This window comes from Equus quagga, chromosome 13 (assembly GCF_021613505.1).
Source record: "Equus quagga isolate Etosha38 chromosome 13, UCLA_HA_Equagga_1.0, whole genome shotgun sequence".
Classification (NCBI taxonomy): domain Eukaryota; kingdom Metazoa; phylum Chordata; class Mammalia; order Perissodactyla; family Equidae; genus Equus; species Equus quagga.
Window position 1 is genome coordinate 53,779,655 of NC_060279.1, and position 18,300 is coordinate 53,797,954.

At 61.9% G+C, this 18,300-nt stretch overlaps 1 protein-coding gene across 4 annotated transcripts in view; it reads left to right on the forward strand.

Moving 5' to 3' along the window:
* Nucleotides 1-383: 383 nt before the first annotated feature.
* The window catches only part of ADGRG1 (adhesion G protein-coupled receptor G1), a 39,708-nt gene continuing 21,791 nt past the window's right edge, over nucleotides 384-18,300 (forward strand). The window contains exon 1 of one of the 4 annotated variants that reach the window (XM_046681674.1): nucleotides 384-409. In XM_046681674.1, the coding sequence (XP_046537630.1) occupies nucleotides 399-409 (11 nt within the window). In that variant the 5' untranslated portion in view covers nucleotides 384-398. Of the gene's footprint in view, nucleotides 410-1,424; nucleotides 1,515-9,097; nucleotides 9,562-9,652; nucleotides 9,924-18,300 lie in introns of those variants that run through there. The other 3 variants (XM_046681676.1, XM_046681675.1, XM_046681677.1) reach the window with 3 other exon arrangements.

The following is an 18,300-nucleotide window of genomic DNA, read 5'->3' on the forward strand; positions in this document are numbered from 1 at the left end:
CAGAGAGAATAAACCATCCTCCATCACTCTCTTCCCCCTACCTTGCTTTATTTCATCCCGTAGTTCTTGCCACTGGACATATTTCATATTTATTTCATATTCATTATCTGTCTCCCTCCAGCTCTAAGAGGGCAGAGGGTTTTGCATTTTGTTTACTGCTGTGTCCCCAGGTGCTAGACCAGCGCCTGACACGCAGCAGACTCTCCATAAATTCTTGCTACATGCCTGGCTGAGTCCCTCCACCTGTCCGTCCTTCCCTCGTCCATTCTATCTGCCCACATTTCCTCCCTCACCTGTTGCTCCCTGGAATTTCTCTGCACCAGGCCCTGTGCTGGGGCCTGGGTTTGGTGATCTGGCAGGGCACACTTCCGAGGAAGAAATGATCCTGACACCGAGGGATGGGTCCCAGGTGAGGGGGAACCCAGGGGGGCTGTGGGGGACGCATGCGGGGGAGAGCTGCAGCAGGCTCCCAGGGTGCATTGTGCACACTCAGTGCCTCGCCCAGGCCGGCCCACGGCGGTACGTGATCCAGACTTTGTCCAGTGAATCAATGACTGCCTAGGTGCTTCTTGGAAGGAGTGGTGGCTCGGTTCTCAATAATGGGGACATTGGGAGTGGGGGTGGGGATCAGAAGCCAGCTGGGGGCGTGGGTGCCTGGGTGTGAGAACTGCTGGTCTCAGGTGAGCCCTGAAGGCTGGATCAGGGGCCGGGTGGACAGGGTTGGGAGGCCAGTGGTCCAGGAGGAAGTGAGGCGGGGGTACCCTGGGCCTCTATGGGGCCTCTCAGATGGAGCAGAGCCTGCCTGGACCACTGCCCTCCACGCCCCGGGGATACTGGAGCAGCTGCCTCAAATCCCTCCCATCTCCCATCTCCCACCCCTGCCCGACCCTGTGTCAGTGTCAGTTCCCACTTTGTGTCCTGCAGGGGGCTGGACGTCCTGAGAGTAGTGACTGTGTGCCCCATTCCCCATCCTCCCGCATACCACCCTGGCCTCCTGCCTCCAGCCAGCTGCTGGCCGTGGCTTGTTTTAATTGCAGGCAGGTGAGCGTGGGCCCAGCATTCAGGTGGGGCTGATCTCAGGAGGCAGCAGGAGGGAGCCTGCAGACTCGGTAATTACATATGGGGGGCAGCACCCCCAACAGCCCGAAGGGGGGCCACTGGGTCTCAGAGACATTCAGGAACTCCCCCAGGCTCTCCCAGGCGTCTCAGGGGGCCAGCAGTCCGTGTGTCCCTGGGCAGAGGTGCCGAAAGCCCACGGAGAGCTGACACGAGGGGTGGGGGAGCTCAGCACCCGAGGGGCTGGTCAGCCCCCGCAGGGAAACCAGGAACGAGAGAGGAAGGTGGCAGCAGCAGGTGTGGGCCAGCCGGAAATGGGGCGAGACGGGCAGGCGGAGCCTCACCTGGGGCCACCTGCCCAGACAAGCTCAGCCTGGAGCCTGGGAGCCCTGGGAGGTGGTGGGAGGGGAGGAGGCGGCCTCGGCAGAGCCGGGCCAGCGGCCTGCCTGGACCTGGAGGTAAGAAGCTGCTGTTTGGGGTGGGGAACGGGGCAGGAAAGGTCAGTGGGGTGTGGCTCCCAGCCGGGCCCCCTTGGTCTCAGCCACCCCAAGATCTAGTTCAAGAGGGGCACATATGAGGCCTGGCCCTCGGCCTGCCCAGGGTTCTGGGCAGCTCTGGAGGCCCTGGCTGGCCCGGGTTACCCCTTGCTGCTCCGGGTGTGGGCTGGGCATGCTCAGCGCTGGTCGTCCAGGCACAGGGAAGCAGGCAGGGTGGGGGGTGCGCTCCGTGCTCAGGTGAGGAGGCTGCAGAGGTGGAGGGCCAGGGTGAGACGGTGGACCCCGGTGCTCGCTTGGATGGGGAGCAGGAGGCGGCCCCGTGCCCCAGCTGCTCCTCATGCTGGAGGGTGTTTCCTCCTGGGAGGCCACGGAAACCGGTTTGCCAGCAGGTTGGCCCCGGCTGTTTGACTTTTGACAAGGAAGAGAAAGGCAGCCTCTCCCTGTGAGCCAGCGGAGGGGACAGGGCCCGCCCCATCTGGCCAGCACGGGGTCACCCTGCCTCTCCCCAGCCCCTTCACCTGGCAGTGCAGGCCTCCCCACCTTGGCTTCGAGAAGCAGGAGGTGAAGGTCAAATTGCTCCTTGACCGGCTGCTCTCCACCTCTGGGCCTCTGTGATGAGCCTCATAAACGGTGGCCGAGGACACTCCAGGTTGGAGGAGCCATCATGGAGGAAAAGGCCCAGCCTGGCCAGTGCTGCCCACAGGCCTTCCTGCTCTGCTCTTTCCCGCTGGGACCGTGAGGGAGGCAGGCAGGGGCCGGGGGCTGAGGACAGACTGGAGTGGCAGCCCCGTCCCAGGCAGAGGTGGGCGGCTGGGGTGGGGGGCCTGGTGCCCGGCCCGCTCTGCCCCCACCCCTCGGTGCCCTGGGGCATGTGGACAGCCAAACAGGCCGCCCACATTCCCTTTGTTAATGAGGCCACCCCTGCTAATGGTTGGCTGTTGTCGTTGCTGTGTTCCGCCTGCTGAGCCATCTGTACCTAGCCCCTAGGGGGAGACCCTGGGGACCCCCAGCTGGGGGGCAGAGGCACCTTCAGAAGGCAGTGCTTCTGTGCGGTGTTGGCGGCGGGGGGACTCCTGGGCAGAGGCTGGGTGCTCTGTGGGCTTCCCACAGAGAAGGTCCAACTCCAGCTCTTTGTTTTACCAAAAGAGAAGTGCGGGGTTTCCAGGTGTGGAGACCGAGGCACCCTCTTTGTGACTCTCCAGGTGGGTGTCCTGCAGTCAACACCTTAACACAGTTTTGTGCTGGACACCAAGGGGCTGGGTGTGGGTGTAGGGGTGGGGCACCCAGGGGGTCAAAGTCGAGGTCCTGGGCCCTGGGGACCCTAGGGTAGCCAGTGAGATGGCACATTGCCACTCTCAAGATGAAGCATGTCCTGACGTCTTTGCTCGTTGCTGCACTGTCTTGTGGGTAGTCACTAGACCTCTCTGGACCTCATTTGCCCCCCTTGGCTTGGGAGGTACGATGCGTTACCAGCCGACCAGAGGCACCTGGGTGTCTGAGCAGCTGCCACCCAAACCTCACAGGCCAGGGCCCAGGGAGCAGCTGACAGAAGAGGCATAACTGTGGTGACCTCAGCAGCAGCTGGGATGGCCTGGCTGGGCCCTCGTGTTCAGAAAGGAGGCTCCTAGGGAGGGCTTAGAAGCCTCTGCTGCTCTCCTCATTGGGGGACTTTGTGTTTAAAAGAGAGCCTAAGACAGTGACCGCACCTGTCATTGTTCTGCCTTCGAGATGGGCTGGGTGTTCCCACTTTAACCTGTGGCTACGGAGGCACAGAAAGCTGAGATCTGGGCCCATTTGCTGCCGGGTCCCATGTGTGCTGTTGGAGGGACTATGGGCAATGCTGGCAGGGGTCCAGGTGGGGCGAGGGGCAGTTTGGAGCCCCCCATCACTGGGTCTCCCCCAGGCCTGAGCAGGGTGGCCAGGGTCCCCTGGGAAGAGCTGTCTCCCCAGCTGTCACACCCCTAGGAGGGGCTGCACTTCTGGCTCCAGAGACCAAGTGGGAAGGCATGACCCAGCCCACCCAGCGCCAACCCCTGAGCTGCAAAGGGGGGCCCTGAAGTTTACAGGGGCTGGGGCCTCACCTGGGGAACCTGGGCCTCCGGAGCCTGGCCCTCACCTGCTTTCCACGGTCAGAGTGGCCCAAGCTGGCTGGCGTGAGATAGGGTGGAGAGAGGGCCGTGGCCCATCTTTGGGGGGCCCATCCTTGCCCTGGGTTCAGGGGTTTCAGGAAACTGGGAGGCAGGAGTATGGCCAGACGACCTTCTGGGCCTGTTCTGGCTGGATCCAGCCCTCCTGCCAAGTGCACTTGGGGGCTGGGCTGAGGTCAGACGTTCCGTCATGCCTAGAAGTGGGGGTGGCTGCCCTACCAACCTTCTGTCTTGGGTAGCTGGGCACCCAGGCATGCCCGCCTTACGGAGTCAGCAAGGGTGGCCCTCGGAGGCTCAGCCAGCCTGAACTGTGTCTAAGGACCTGCATTCTATAGTGGTCTCCTCCTGGCAGGACAGGAACAGGGTGACCATGGCGAGGGGGATGTCTGTCTGCCTGCCTGTCTGGGCCCAAGGCCACTTCTTGTTGGCATGTGGTCAAGATGCTACTAGAACCAGGAAGGGGGTACTAGGGGAGGAAACGGGCCTTGAAGTCAGATCCTGGCTCGGATCCTCTGTGACCTTGGGCTGGCCCCCTCCCTCTCTGAGCCTCAGTCCCCTCCTGTAGCAAAAGGGGCAAAGCGTCCTTGGCAAGGCTGTGGGAGAAAATGCAAGTCATGGGGCACATAGTCAGTGCACCATAGGGGTGCACTGAGTCTGAAACCTTTGGGGGAAGGATTGAAGAGAGGTCAGTGCTGGGGACAGGTGTGGACACGAGATCCGGGTGGCATCCGGGGGAGTCTTTCCCCTGACCATAAGCCCCAGTGCGTTTGAAACCTGATGCAGGTAGAGGGTGGGGCAGCTGCCTGGGCTCCACCCCCAAGGGAACCAGCTGTGTTGAGTCTGTCTTGGAGCTCCAAATAAGGTCTCAGAGAACAGGCTGGACCCGGCGGTCCGCCCTCCTGTTTGCCTGGCCTTTTCTGCATCCTTGGAGCTGGCCCCAACTGCTCGCACCAGGCCTGGGCTCGAATCTCCATTGGACTTGTCCTGTTTGACCGGCCGGCGGTGCTGCTCGCTCTCCCCGTGTCCTGGGGACGTCAGGCTCCCTGCTCCGTCTGCAGCTGGGGCCTGAGTGGTTCTGGGGGAGGGCAGGCCCTGTGCAGGCACACAGCTGCCTTTGTGAGGGCGGCTGAGTCACATGGACAACACCATCCCTGCCGGGCCCTGGGGCGAGTGTGACGGGAGGTGGCCTTATCATGGGGCTGCGGCTGCCCCCGCGCCTGTGGCCAGGAGGCTTTCCCACGGGAATGAGCAGGGAGGTAGCTGGAGCGTTGGCTGCAAAGCCCGTGGTCTGGGTCCCAGGACCTGGGTTTGAGTCCTGACTCTGCCGCTGTCGTGCTGTGAGGCTTTGAGAAGGCTTCTCTGAGCCTCAGTTTCCACTTCTGCTAAAGGAGAACCACCGCCACTGTCTTGTAGAGGGGATACTGGACGTGAAAGGGCTTTGCAGGCTGAGGAGTGCTGGGCCACTGGGATCTGTGTTGACTTTATGATGATCATGATGACGTTGGCTAACATTTATTGAGCGCCTACTGTGTGCCAGGCATGGTGCTCAGTGATTGACAAGGCCACTCAGCTTGCAAGGGGAGAAGCCTGGGCTTGAACTGCTCTTGTCCACTAAAAACCCACCTCCAAGCAGGCAGCGGTTACCTGTGGCCCTTCCTGTCGGTGGGCACAGCCCTTCAGTGTTTGCGAGGCTGGCTCACCCCGCCCTGGCTGGAGGGCCGAGAGGGAGAAGGGCGGGGCTGCAGGAACAAGCCCCAGAGTGTCCTCCCACCCGCCCAGGCCTATTCACAGTGGGCACCATGGGTCTCTGGCCTCGTATCCCTGTCCTGGGGTCCACATCCTTGCAGATCTTTTCCCACCTCCCTGGCGACCTCATCGCTGTCTCCTTTGCTGCCTGCTCCGAACAATAAAGCTGTTGCAAACACATCCGGGTGCTCATTCGCGCCTGGGCTGGGAGATTTACGTATGTGGCCTCATCTGTTATGGTGGTGGTGCTGTTATTGTCCCCACGTGACAGGCGAGGTAGACGGCTGGAGATGCTGCCTGAGTCACCAGCTGGCAGAGCCCAGAGTAGAGGCCAGCTGGCCCAAGCCACGAGTTGGAGCTCCCAACCTCTTGGTGGCAGCATTGCCCACTCTCGCCCATCCCGTAACACGAAGCCTTTCTGCACTGCCCGCCACGCCTGGCCACTGTCACCAGCCAGTAATGCTCATGACCTTCTGTAGGCCTGGGGGACCCTTGCCTTTCACACCCGAGCCCTAGCAATGTGTTTCCAGCTGCCTGCTGGAAGCTCCCTCACATGTCGCAGGGGCACCCCCATTCCACTGTACCCCAGGGCAGCCTCTTCCCTGCCCCTCAGATCTGCCTCCCACCCGTGTCCCCCACGCGTGAAGGCAGTTTCTGACGACTTCTCCCCTCTCACATGAGGGGTCGGGTCCTAGCCCTTCTGGTTTCTTGGACCACACTCTCCTCCCCAGCCCCCGCTCTGTGGTCCCCTCCAGTGCCCTCGCTGGACCTGGCCTCCCCTCCCCTCCTCCGCCCATCGCCCTCCGCGGTTGCTGGGACAAGCCCCCGGAGTCTAGCCCAGGGTTTCGGCTGCTTTAACAAGTGCTGCAATCACTTGGGCATCTGGTTCAAATGCATATTCTCATGCAGCAGGTGTGGGCACACCTGGGATGCTGGATTTCTAAGTCCTCGGGTCATGCCATAGGTCTGGGGAAGGCATTTTGAAGGCTGACCACACCCCTTCCTCCCAAACCCCTTCCCTGGCTTACCAGGCCTTTGAGGAAACTCCATCAAAAGCAAACGCCATGCTTTCGGAACCTTCCGGAATCTGCCCCTACTCCCCTAATTAGATCCCGCTTCTTCCGGGGAACTGCTCCTGTGTCCCAACTCGCCGCCTCTGTTGATGCTGTTCCCTCTACCCAAGTGGCCTTCCCACTGGTCTCTGTTTATCAAAACCCCTCCTTCAAGACCCATTCAGGGCTCTGGAGCAAGGCTCCACCCTGGCTCTGTGGCTGAAAGGCGTGGACAGCCCCTTGCCCTCTCTGTGCCTCGCTCCCTCTCTGTGAAGTGGGGACAGAGACTGTCATGAAAGCCCAAGGAGATGATACATATGAAGACCCTGGCCAGGGCCTGACACCTAAGAGGTGCCTGGTTGGAGCCTACACATATCTGGGAGCCTAGCCCCAGACCAGCTGTGCAGCCTTGGCTGAGTTACTCCGTGTCTCTGACATACCAGGGGGACCCAGCCCCCAGGGTTGGGAGGATGAGACGAGAATGATCCACGTAAAGTAGAGTGTCTTCCACGGTGAAGCCTCCAGACAGAGCGGCTGTCATCAGTCCTGTTATTAGTGCTAATGACAGGTAGTATTGTGATAAATAATAATTTATTTGGTTTCTCTCCCTTGACTCCCAGAGCCCTCTGGAGCTCTGTGGTGCTGATAATTGACTCTCTGGAATCACCCAGTGTGAGCCAGGCTCGTCTCCCCATGCCGGCCCCGGAGCCTGGCATGGTGTCCAGACCAGAGTAGGTCTCTGAGAAGCCCAATGGTGAGAGGGCAGGCAGAGCTTGGCAAGCCAACTCCTGCCCTGGCTGGGCCGCCCCATAGGCCTTTCCTATGTGGTCAGGGTGGCAGCTGGCTCCAGGCTTCTTGTCCCTCGCGGGTGTCCAGCTCGGCGGGCCCCTGCCGTCTGCAGAGTGACACCTCCAACTCTCCATCTGTGTCCTGCTGGCCAGCACCCTCTGTGGGCTGTGTGTGTGGGGGGGGACTGCTCCCCTGCTGGCCAGGACCCCGGGAACAGCCGAGGCTGCCCCAGCTACCAGCCGGCCCGGCCCTGAAGGACAGAGCTTTGGGAAACTGAGGCTTCGAGGTGGCTACTTGCCTCGGTTCACGGCATGTGAGGGACTCTCCATCCTTTGCTGGATAACTCACTTCCACTCCCTCGTTTCCTGGCCCCCCAGTGTGGGCCGGCCCTTCCTGCCCTGACAGTGAGGGAGTGCCCACTGTGGCCCTGGGAGGGAGCAGCGGGGCAGACGTGGGTCAAATGCCCATGGTGCCCGTCTGCTGCGGGCATCAGCCACAGCCTGGACAGTGAGGCTTCCTTCTGGAAGCCCTGGCCCGGGGTCTGCCTGCACTGCACCTAGCGGCTTCATTGCCTTCCTCTCCCTGCAACTTGATTTATGCCGGCAGCTGAGGGGTGTGCTTCCCCTCCAGGAACCTCTGCCTCCCAAGCTACCCAGAGAGCTTCCATTCCTGTTGCATGTGGCGAGTTTTACAGGCCCTGTCTTTCAGGATGCAAATCCCTGTGAGAGAGAAGGGACCTACAGCGCCCCGAGCATCCTCTGCGTCCAGGCCCATACTCCAGGGGTCCGGGGGGACTGGAGTTGAGAGTGGTTAGGGGAGCCAGTGCGGGGCCAGACTGCCTGGGCTTCATCCCGACTCCACCACTTGTTAGCTGTGTGACTTTGGGCGAGTTAATTCCCTTCTCTGGGCTTCATTTCCCTGCCCTGTGCTTTCCCTTCTTCACCATTCACAGTGAATATTTATTGAGGGCACATCGAGGGCCAGGCCCTGGTCTGAGTGACATGTTTTCTTCCTCACCACTGTCCCGTGGCACTATGCTGATGGCGCGAGGGAAGAGCCTGGAATGTAGTAAATGGCCAGTAAACGTAGTCATTATTATTATTACTGTTATCATTGTTGGTGTCATCACTTACCCTCATTACGTTGTGAAATCCTGACAGCACCTGTGACTTGGGACTCATTTATTCATGTCACAGGGGTGAAGAAAGACAGGGAGTGGCCCCTCTGCAGGGTGGGCCATGGGCCATCTGAAGCTTCCTGACCCCAGAGAGGCCCCGAACCTTAGTAGTGGGGGAGCTGCTGACAGAGGCCAGCAGCCAGAAAGGGCATGAGGGTGTCGGCCTATTTCCAGATTTCTCTCTCTGAGCTTTCGGAGCCACCAGAAAAATGGTTCCTCACCGGGGCCTCTGTTTCCCCTTTGGCCCAGCAGACGGACTAAGGGAGTCTGTTTCCACAAGTCCCTGGGGTCTCGGAGTGTTCAAACTGTGCGTGCGTGAGGAACGTCAAGATGAGCCCCTTTGCCGGGACGGCTAAATGAGGCTCAGGGAGGGCTCAAGGTCAAGCGGCCAGTGGTGCGTGGCCTGGCTGGCTGCACGCCAGGCTACTTGACACCCCCCTCCCCGGAGCGCCTTCCGCTCTGCCGGTCAGCGCCGGCTCCTCTCTGCTGCCAAGGAGGCTGGACTCTCCTTCAGGAAGGGGCAGTTGTCGCCTGGGAGTGGGGGCAGCATCAGAGAGGCCTGTTGCCATAGCAACCCTGGCCTCTCTGTGGGAACTTTGGGGAGAAGAGCCCTGGGAAAGCGACAGATGGAGGGCGAGGAGGCAGAGTTGTCCCTGACCGGCGTCGGTCCGGGAAGCCTGGCACCTGTCTGCCTGGGTGGGGGCGAGACTGAAGTGCCCTCTTGCCCAGTGCTGAGTCATGGGCATCCCCCGGGGTGACCACCTCAACTCCCTCAGCGCTGGCCCCTCCCAGCCTCCCTCTGAGAAGTCCGTGACTCGCGTATGGTCCAGTCATCCCCAGCCGAGCTAGGGAGGAGGGAGGAGCCCAGCTGGGGTAGGAGGGGGCGTCTCCCCACCAAGCACGCCCTGGCGCCTCCTCCCCGCCCCAGTTTGCGCTGGCTGCCCGCCTTGCCCTGCCGCAGGACTGGGCTGGGAGCCTCCCACACTCACCAGCTCGCTCGGCGGCGGGCCCACGGTTGGCAGGCTGAGCCTCGGAGGTGGATCTTGAAGGGCGGTTCAGCTGCCTGGCCCCACGCAGGACCTTCCTCCCGGCCCCAGGTACCAGATCAGGGGTGCGACAGCAGGAGGGAGGAGGGTGGGGCGTGTGTGGCAGCAGTGGGTAGAGGTGGCGGTGGAAGGGGAATTGACTGTCTTGGTATCTCACGGGAGCTAGCCCACATGAGCAGTGCCGTGCGGGGTCTCTAGAGTTGGGGGTGGATGGACCGGGAGTTGCCTGGGAAGGGGACAGGGCCGAGAGGATGGAACCTCCCAGAGCCAGTAGTCATTTGTTAGCCGGGGGAACTGAGGCTCAGGGTGGTATAGTGAGTGGGCCCAGCAAGCTGGGGTCTGCTCTCCTGGCTCTGAGATAACTGTTTGCTCCTGCTCCCACTGTGCAGATGGGAGAGCCGAGGCTCTGAGAGGTAGGTAGCTTCCCCAAGGTCACATAACAGCCTGGGATGGAGAACGAGGGTCCAGCCTCGGGGAGGGGAGGCTGCTGCAGGGGGCTCTTGAATGTAGCTTTGCCTACAGCTGCCCTGGGGCTGGGTCCACGCCCCTGAGGGAGCCAGGGGTGTCTGGCTCTTCATCCATCACACAGGCCACCTCTGGGAGGAGATGGTCCTGGCCATGGGGTCTGCACATGGGGGACCTGGGGTGAGAGAATGTGCTGGGAACCAGGGGCTGCCACATGTGGAAGCAGAGGCTGAGGGCTGGAGAGCCCCCTGCCCGATAACCAGCAGACCTCAGGGCCCCCATCTGCTGGGCGCTGATAGGACCTTCCCGCTGGGGCCTCCGCAGCAGCCGCCCTGTTCCATCTGGGGACTGCTGGTTGCTGCCCTCCCCACTTCCCACTTCCCCACCTCCCCAACGAGCCTCCTTCCTATGGCGCCGAGTTGGGGTCTCCCACGGCCCCATGGGAAGGACTGGTGCTCACTTTACTGAGGAGAGTTGGGGGGCAGGAGGTGAGGTAGGACCCCGCTTCTCCCCACCCCCCGCCCTCTGCCTGGAGCAGCTCTGCCCTGGGGTGGGTGGGGTGGGGAGGAACAGCCTTTGTGACTCCAGAGGGCCAAGGAAGTTATTCATATAAACACTTGTTGAGCACCTACTGTGTGCTGGTACTGTCCAAGGGCTGGGGGACACGGCTGTGAATGAGGCAGATAAGGGGTCTTAGAGCACATGGGTGGGGCAGACCCAGAGCCAAGTCCCCAGCCCCCTCGCCGCAGTACCCCGAGGGCAGAGGATTGGTTCCTTGGAAGGAGTCTCCAGTCAGTGAGCGCCTCGGGCTGCTGAGCTGGCTCCCCAGAGCCCAGGCCAGGGGTCTGTGGGGTCTTCCTTGCCCACGTCTAGAGGGAGGACTAGCTCTTGGGGCCACACCTGACCCCTCTTTGCTGCAGGGACTCCAGGGGGCTGAGGTGCAGACCAAGCTCTGTCGTAGCAGCCCTGTGGCCGCCTTGCCTGGCCTCTCTCTGAGCTTCAGTGGCCCCAGCTGCTTAGTGGGCGTGTGTGGACCCAAGGGCTGCCCTGGCTGCCGTGGTCCTGGGGCCGGGCTCCAAGAGGGCTGGGTCGTGGAGGACACCACCCCAGGCGAGGCCCATGGGGGGAGGCTGTACCGGGCAGTGTGCGCGGTTGTTGCTGGTCTCGGCACCCTGGGCCACGGGGCAGGTGCCAGTCAGCCTGGCTGGGATACCCCCATCTTGTCAAGGACACAAACAAACAAGACGGTTAGGGTCTGAGGCTGAAGAGTGAGATAAACTTGCCAGCAGAGGGCGAGAGGGCTTTCTGTCCTGGGGGGACCCGGAAGGCGCTGCAGGGGCGCTCCGGCTGGGCTTGGGGACCTGTGGGGTGTGGGGAGGGGTGTGCAGCACGTGCATGAGGACTGGGTGGGGGGCATTTCGCAGAGGAAACTGCCTGGGAAGAGGCTGGGGAATGCTGAGAGCCGGGGGTATTGGGCAGGCGATGGCACTGGAGACCAGGTGTGGGCATTTCATGGGGTCTGGAGTGCCAGGCTGGCAGGTCCCAACCTGCTCTGCAGAGCAAGGGATGGTGGGAGGACTCGGGCAGCGCTGCAGCCCGCAGCCAGGCCAGGGGGTGCCGGGTGTGGGCTGAGTGCCTAGACTGCCACCCCAGCAGGATGGAGAGGGCAGGGCTGGTGATGCGGGGCTGGCTGGGCTGCCCCAGGCCCTGGCTATGGGGCTCAAGCTCGTGCCTGGAGGGCAGCTCCATGGCTGTGGGGACAGAAGGGGAGGTGGCCGCCGAGCCCAGGGGATGGCAGGTGAAAGAGGGAGCAGAGCTGTGGCAGAGTCTGTGTTGTGGGGACGGCCTTCCTAGCAGGGCCTGGCATGACAAAGGAGGGGGAGGGAGGCGGACAGCCATGAAGGGGGCCACCTGGACTCTGCGCCAGCTGAGCTGGGCCCCACGGCACTTCATCCTCAGCAAGAGCAGCGTGTGGGTGGAGGGTGGTGGGGCTGGGGGCTGTGCCCCTTAGGGATGCAGGTGGGCTTCTCCATGGCAGGGTGAAGAGTCAGGGGCAGAGCTGGTGGAGGATGGGGCAAATGTGGCAACCTAGCCCCAAAACCCACTGCCGCCACCGCCTCCTCCTGAACCAGAGCCTGGGCAGGGCTTGGCACCCTCGACTCCCTCCGGGGGACGGCCCTGTGGACCCCGCCTTCTGACTCACAGCAGATGGGGCATCACGTGAGCAAACCCAGCAGCCGGAGGGACCAGGACCCCGGGGACCAGGCAGATGGCATGTGGGGGCGGGGCAGGGCTGGCACAAAGGGGCCTCTCAAACGGGGTGGGTGGGGGTGGCCGGCCTCAGCCTCCCCAGGCTGACACCTTGCCCTCCACCAGTCTGGTCCTCACGCCCCATCTGGAGTTCCTGGAGGCCCTTGGGGAGCCCTGTGGATTCCGGGGTGAGGCCTGAGCTGGCGGGGAGAGGGCCCACGGCTGGGGGAGGAGCTTGGGCACAGTTTCTGACCCCTGCCCAGTGCCAGCCTGCCCTGGCACAGGTGGGCTGAGACACCTCCCCAGGACCCTCAAGCCCTAAACTCTCCCTGGTCCCCCAGTGGCTGGGCCTGGGCTGGAACCATCCCGGACCTTCCTGGCCCCCAGACTCCGTGGGGCCCTGGCCAGCGCCTTGCACACGCCTCTGTTCCCAAGGCTCCCATGGAGCCCACTGCAGAGACGGGGACGCTGAGGACACTGAGCGCAGGGGGCTCACCTGTGAGTAACTGCTTGTCTCTGGGGCTCAGAGTCTGCACTCTCATCCACCATGGCCTCCTGTCCCCTCAGTGGGAGGGGCTCCCTGGCCAGGCAGGCTCCGTGCTGGGTGCTGGAGGGCACGTGCCCTCGTCTTGAGCCCACCCCTGTGCTGCCAAGCCCACACTCCTCTGGGGCGGCAGGACCGCAGAGATGGCGGGGCCACTTGCCTGGGGAGAATCCTGGCCTTGCTCCTCTCTGGTAGTGTGAGCGTGGGCGTCTGCCTCACTTTCCTCCTTTGTAAAAAGTGAATAATGACAGCGTCTATGTCAGGGAGCCATTGTGAGGATGAAGGGGTTAACATAGGAAAGCGTTAAGAACACTGCCTGGTCCGTACAAATGTTAGCCTTGTCATGACCTCCCCATTGAGCAGATGGGTGCACGAAGGTCCAGGGATAACTTGTAATAACTTGGGGGACTACTTCCTGCCTCATCCCCCTACCCCCAGGGGAGCTGGAGGCACCTGGGCACTGGCAGGACCCACTGCCCACCTCTGGCTGACTTGTGCTTTGGCGGGGAGGCCGGTGCTGTGGGCACCGAGCTCCTGGGCTGGCGCCGGCTCTGGCTCAGGCCGTTGACGGTGAGCTAGGCAGTTCCAGGCAGGCAGAGATGAAAGCTGAGCCCTGGCAGAGCTGGCAGAGCTTCCAGGCACCAGTGGACAGGCCTCTGCATTAGAGGGAGATGGCCTGGGGGCAGGGGCCTCGTTGTCGGGAGCCGGCCCAGCTCCGAGCTCCTGGAAGCCTGGTGGTTCTGCCGCTAATGGCTCCAGAGCAGCTCTGGGCCACTTAAACTCCAAAGCAAGCACCAAGGAGAGATGGCGCCGCCTCCACCACCTCACAGGGCCCTGGCCCTGGCCCTCTAGGCCCACGTGGGAAAGGGGAGGGCTTCAGGGGCAACCTTCCTGGACCTCAGTGTCCTTACCTATACACAAGGATGACAATACCACCCCTGACAGGGTTGTTGCTGGAATCTGGGGCAAGCAATGGCTGCAAAGTGGGTGCTTGGCACAAGGTGGGGCTTTGCGGGGTCTTCCTTACATCTCGGTTGAAGGCTTTGTCTGCAGGATCATGCGGTGGGTGAGTTAGAACTTGGTACAAATCCTTGAAAGGCAACCTTGAGCAAGCCACCATGTGTCTCTAAGCCTCATTATTTAGGCTGTAAAATGGGGGTGAAGATACCCAAGTCTCTAATATTTAAATGAGACGCTGTGGGGATTAACGGAGACAGCCACACAGTGTAGGGGCCCACGGCAGGAGGCCCCCCTCCCCAGCTGTCCTGGACCTTGGTCCCTCCACTGCCCAGCTCGGCGGTCCCTCGGGGAGAAGCAACACAAGGTGGGTGGCTCTGGGGCTGCCTGGTTCTGTCCTGGCTCCATCAGCTGTGTGAACTTGGACAGGTATATTGGCCTCTCTGTGCCTTGGTTTCCTCATCTTTCAGATGAGGATGGTAATGGTACCTTGAGAGGGTTAGGTGAGCCACGAAATCTTAAGTGCTGAGTATAGTGCCTGGCACACTGTAAGTGACGTTGTCATTGCCATTGTTCCGGGCCCCCACCAGGCCCTTCACTTAGGGAGAAGCAGTGAATTTATCCCCAAGCATTACGCCCGTCCTGAGTAATGTCTCTGGGAAGGGCCCCAGGCCCCAGGGAGCCACCCCCGTGGACATTCCCATCTAGTGGGCTCTTGATCGGCTGGCCTGAGGAGTTCTCCAAGTCTGGGGGTCCCTCCTGCTCCCTGGGACCCAAGGCCTGCCTGGCTTGGCCACGGTCCTAGGCCTGCAGGGGAGGCCTGAGTTTGAGCTGAGCTGGTGTCCTGGGACAGCACTGTCTGGTCACTTCTCTCCCAGGTTGAGTTCCCTTGGCCCCTGGGAGGCTGACTCCTTCTGGGTCCGTGGCTGACCCTGGCCCTCAGGGTGTGGCTCTGTGGCTAGCACCCTGGGTCTCTGACCCCGTGGCAGAGCGACAACTGCCCAGACCAACCTGCCTTGATGGGGACAAATGTGAGGGGTGAACCCCAGGGGCTGGCTGGGGCAGCTGACTCATGCTTGGCTTGGTGCCCCCTGCCCACTGGTCCTCTGGCTGTGTCACCATCCGGGCATGTGTCAACCCCTTTGGTGACTCATTACCCAACTCCCACCCCTCGTGTGGACAGCTTCACTGCCCACAAAGACCCCCATTCAGGCTTGGGTGCTGTTGCTCTTGGAGATTTGAATCTTAATCCACATTTCACAGATGAGGAAGAAGGTTCAAGGTCTCCTGGCCAGTCAGAGGTAGTCTCCTGCCTCCGGGCCTGGACCTTTGCCCACGGCACCACAGATGGTGTTCCCAGCAGAGGTAGTGAGTTCCCTGTCTTGCGGGTGTGTAAGTTTGGCAGGGAAGTTGTAGAGGGAACTTGGGCATCATGGGGGGTTCTTCGCGGCTTTTCTGGCCCTGTGGGGGAGAGGCACCCAATTCTCCCATTCTCCCATCATTAAGTCCCTAGACAGGACATCAGTTATTCTAGGAGCATCAGGCGATCTTTGTGGGCAGGTGGCGCCTCCACCCAGGAACCCTCTCCCCCGCCTCGTCTGTCACCAGGGCTGAACTTCCACCATGAGTGCCGTCTATCGCCTCTCCAGCGGCTCCTGAGAGCCTCCACCGTGAGCCAGACGGGGGCACAGAGGGCTCCAGGGCTCCAGGGAAACGGGACTGTCATGAGGCAGGCGGGGCTGAGGGGGAGTCGGGAAGGGGGACACCCACCTCCTGAATCCTCAGGGAGCCGATGCTGCCCCTCCCTCTCCCTCGCCCTGGTAGGGGTGTTCCCCCTCCCACGTACCTGTATGTGACATTTCCTTGCGAGAGCCATGGGTGGTGGGCAGGGCCGGAAGGAATCCTCGTGCGGTTTCCTCAAAGCTGTGCTCATGCTGTGCCCGGCACCGTGCCTGCCGCACCCTCTTGGGGCTCTGCCGCCTGGGTGCAGCCCTGGACCAGGTGGACAGGGTTTCTTCTCCAGCTCCTCGGCTGGGAGCCCAGCATGCCCAGGTCCCGGTGCCTGGATTGGGGAATGGGGAGCTGGGCCTGGAGCGGCACCCCATCATCACCATTGCTACCAGCACCATGGCCAGCTGTGAGCTGTGGTGGGGAAGACAGCCAGTGCCGTCCCATGGAGACCCGGCAGCAGGCGCCAGCACACCCAGGAATCCCGCCTCTGCCCCCGCCCCCACTCCCGGGTTTGGGCAGCCAGAGTTGGTAGCTGCAGTAGCTGCTGTGCAGGCAGGATGGGAGCGCAGGGGTCGGGGGGGCCTGGCCCTGTGCCTGTGCTGCCAGCTGCGGGGACCTGCGTGTCCCCCTCACTGAGGATAGAAAGAGGGCTAGTGTGCTGGAGCAGGTGAATGAGGAGGGCATACGGTGGACGGAGGGTGGGGCACTAGCTTGAGACGTTGGCCGTTAGGCTGCTCCCTGAGCCTCCGTTACGTGACGTGTGAGATGAGCCTCCTCACTTTTGTCCACCTGCGCTCTGGTCAGGAGTGTCCTGTGAGGGGGTCAGTCTCCTGGGCAGAGACCTGGCGCTGGGCAGCAATAAGCTGCGAGCTGCTGTCAGCATTTGTATTATTCCAGGTGCTTAGCCAGGGTGGGTGGGGCCCGGGACGCTATGCCTGTTTCTCCCTGTGCCGCTGCAGTTAGTGGGCGCCAAGTGTGTGTAAGAGGCCGGGGGTCCCCATCCACCCCTGCACCGGCGTCCCCGAGCCACAGCCCCCTGCCAGCTCCTTTTAAGCCGGGATCTTTTGGTCCGAGAGGGACTGGCTTCTCCGGCCCAGCAGGCCCCAGAATCCTTTCCAGGCGAAGGTTCCACGGAGAACAGCAACTCCTTTCTTTGCTTTCTTTTCCTCTTCCTCTGGGGGCCAAAAATAGGCCCTGAATGGGACACAGCTCTGGGCGGCAGCGCAAGACAATAGCTGCCTCCTGACCAAAGCCACTCCTGGCTCTGGGCCATCGGCGGCGGCGGGCGGAGTAGAGGGGCGCTCGGCCCACCGCCCCACAGCCCCAGCCCCTCCTGCCTTTCCCACGGGCTCTGCCAGAAGCCGCCCTAAAGCCCCTCCAGCCCCTTGGAAGGTGATCGCCAAGGGGGCTCCCCACTGGCTCTGGGAAAGTGCTCATAGCTGATTGGCTGAGACCCTTAGCCCCCTGAGCAGCCCCATCCTGTCTGCTGATCTGCTGCTGGTCTGGGGCCCAAAGCCTCGCTGGAGGCACCCACTTTTGGTTTTCTTCTGTGCCCTGTCTGGCACATGGGAGGAGGCCACCCTGCAGCCCCGATGTTCTTTTCCTTTTGACTCAGTGGGACTTTTGTGTGTGTGTGTGAGGAAGATTGTCCGTGAGCTAACATCTGTGCCCATCTTCCTCTATTTCATGTGGGATGCCACCACAGCGTGGCTTGACAAGCTGGTGCTAGGACCACACCTGGGATCTGAATCTGCTGACCCAGATGGCAAAGCAGAGAGCACGAACTTAACCACTAGACCACCAGGCTGGCACCGTCAATAGGTTTTTTTTTTTTTTTTAAAGATTGGCTCTTGAGCTAACATCTGTTGCCAATCTTCTATTTTTCATTCTTCTCCCCAAAGCCTCCCAGTACATAGCTGTATATTTTTAGTTGTGGGTCCTTCTAGTTGTGGCATGTGGGATGCTGCCTCAGTGTGGCCTGATGAGCGGTGCCATGTCCATGCCCAGGATCCGAACCAGGGAAACCCCGGGACATCAAAGCAGAGCGTGCCAACTTAACCACTCGGCCACGGGGCCGGCCCTCAATAGGCATTTTTGATCCCAGGGTAGCCGCCACTGGGTTCCAAAAAGATTTGGTCTTAAAGCCAATGTTGACGAACTTCACAAGCAGGTGTCCCCCAGGGCTCGTCTAGACCCCGCCCTTCTGCTGCCGGCTCCTGGCCTGGCCAGCGTCCGAGTCGGGGGGCTTGGGCATGGGACAAGTGAGCCGGCCTGCGCCGTGCTGGGTCGGAGCCTGGCAGTGACGTCGTCCCCCAGCTGCCAACGGTTGCCAGGGCAACGGTTGCCAGGGCGGCTGTCACCTGCGCCCCTTCTCTGTGGCTGGCGGGCTGGCGGGCTGGCAGCCCATCTTCCCTGGCTGCCCCCTTTGTTCGAAGCTCCAGTGAGGTGAGGGGAGGGGGCTGGGGTGGCTCAGCCTCAAAGTCCTCCTCTGTCCTCTTGAAGTGACCCGCCACCCCAGCGGGCTGCAGCCAGCACACAAGGCAAGCCCTTCGCTCATTCAGTCACCCTCCTTATGTACTTACGGGCCCCTTGATGCCGCGCAGGAGGAGTCCAGGTACAGTGCTGCCCCTCCGTCCCTCCTCCCTCCATCCCCCTCACTCCTGGTCCCCCTCACCTCTCCCCACAACCCACCTCACCCCACTTCCCATCCCCCTCCCCTTTCCATTCTTCACCCTCCCCTCCCCTCCCCTTCTCACCCTTTCTGTTCTCCCTCTACCCCCTTCCTCCACCTCCCTCCCTCCCTCTCTCTCCTCTCCCTCTTCCCTCCATCCTCCTCCCCCTCC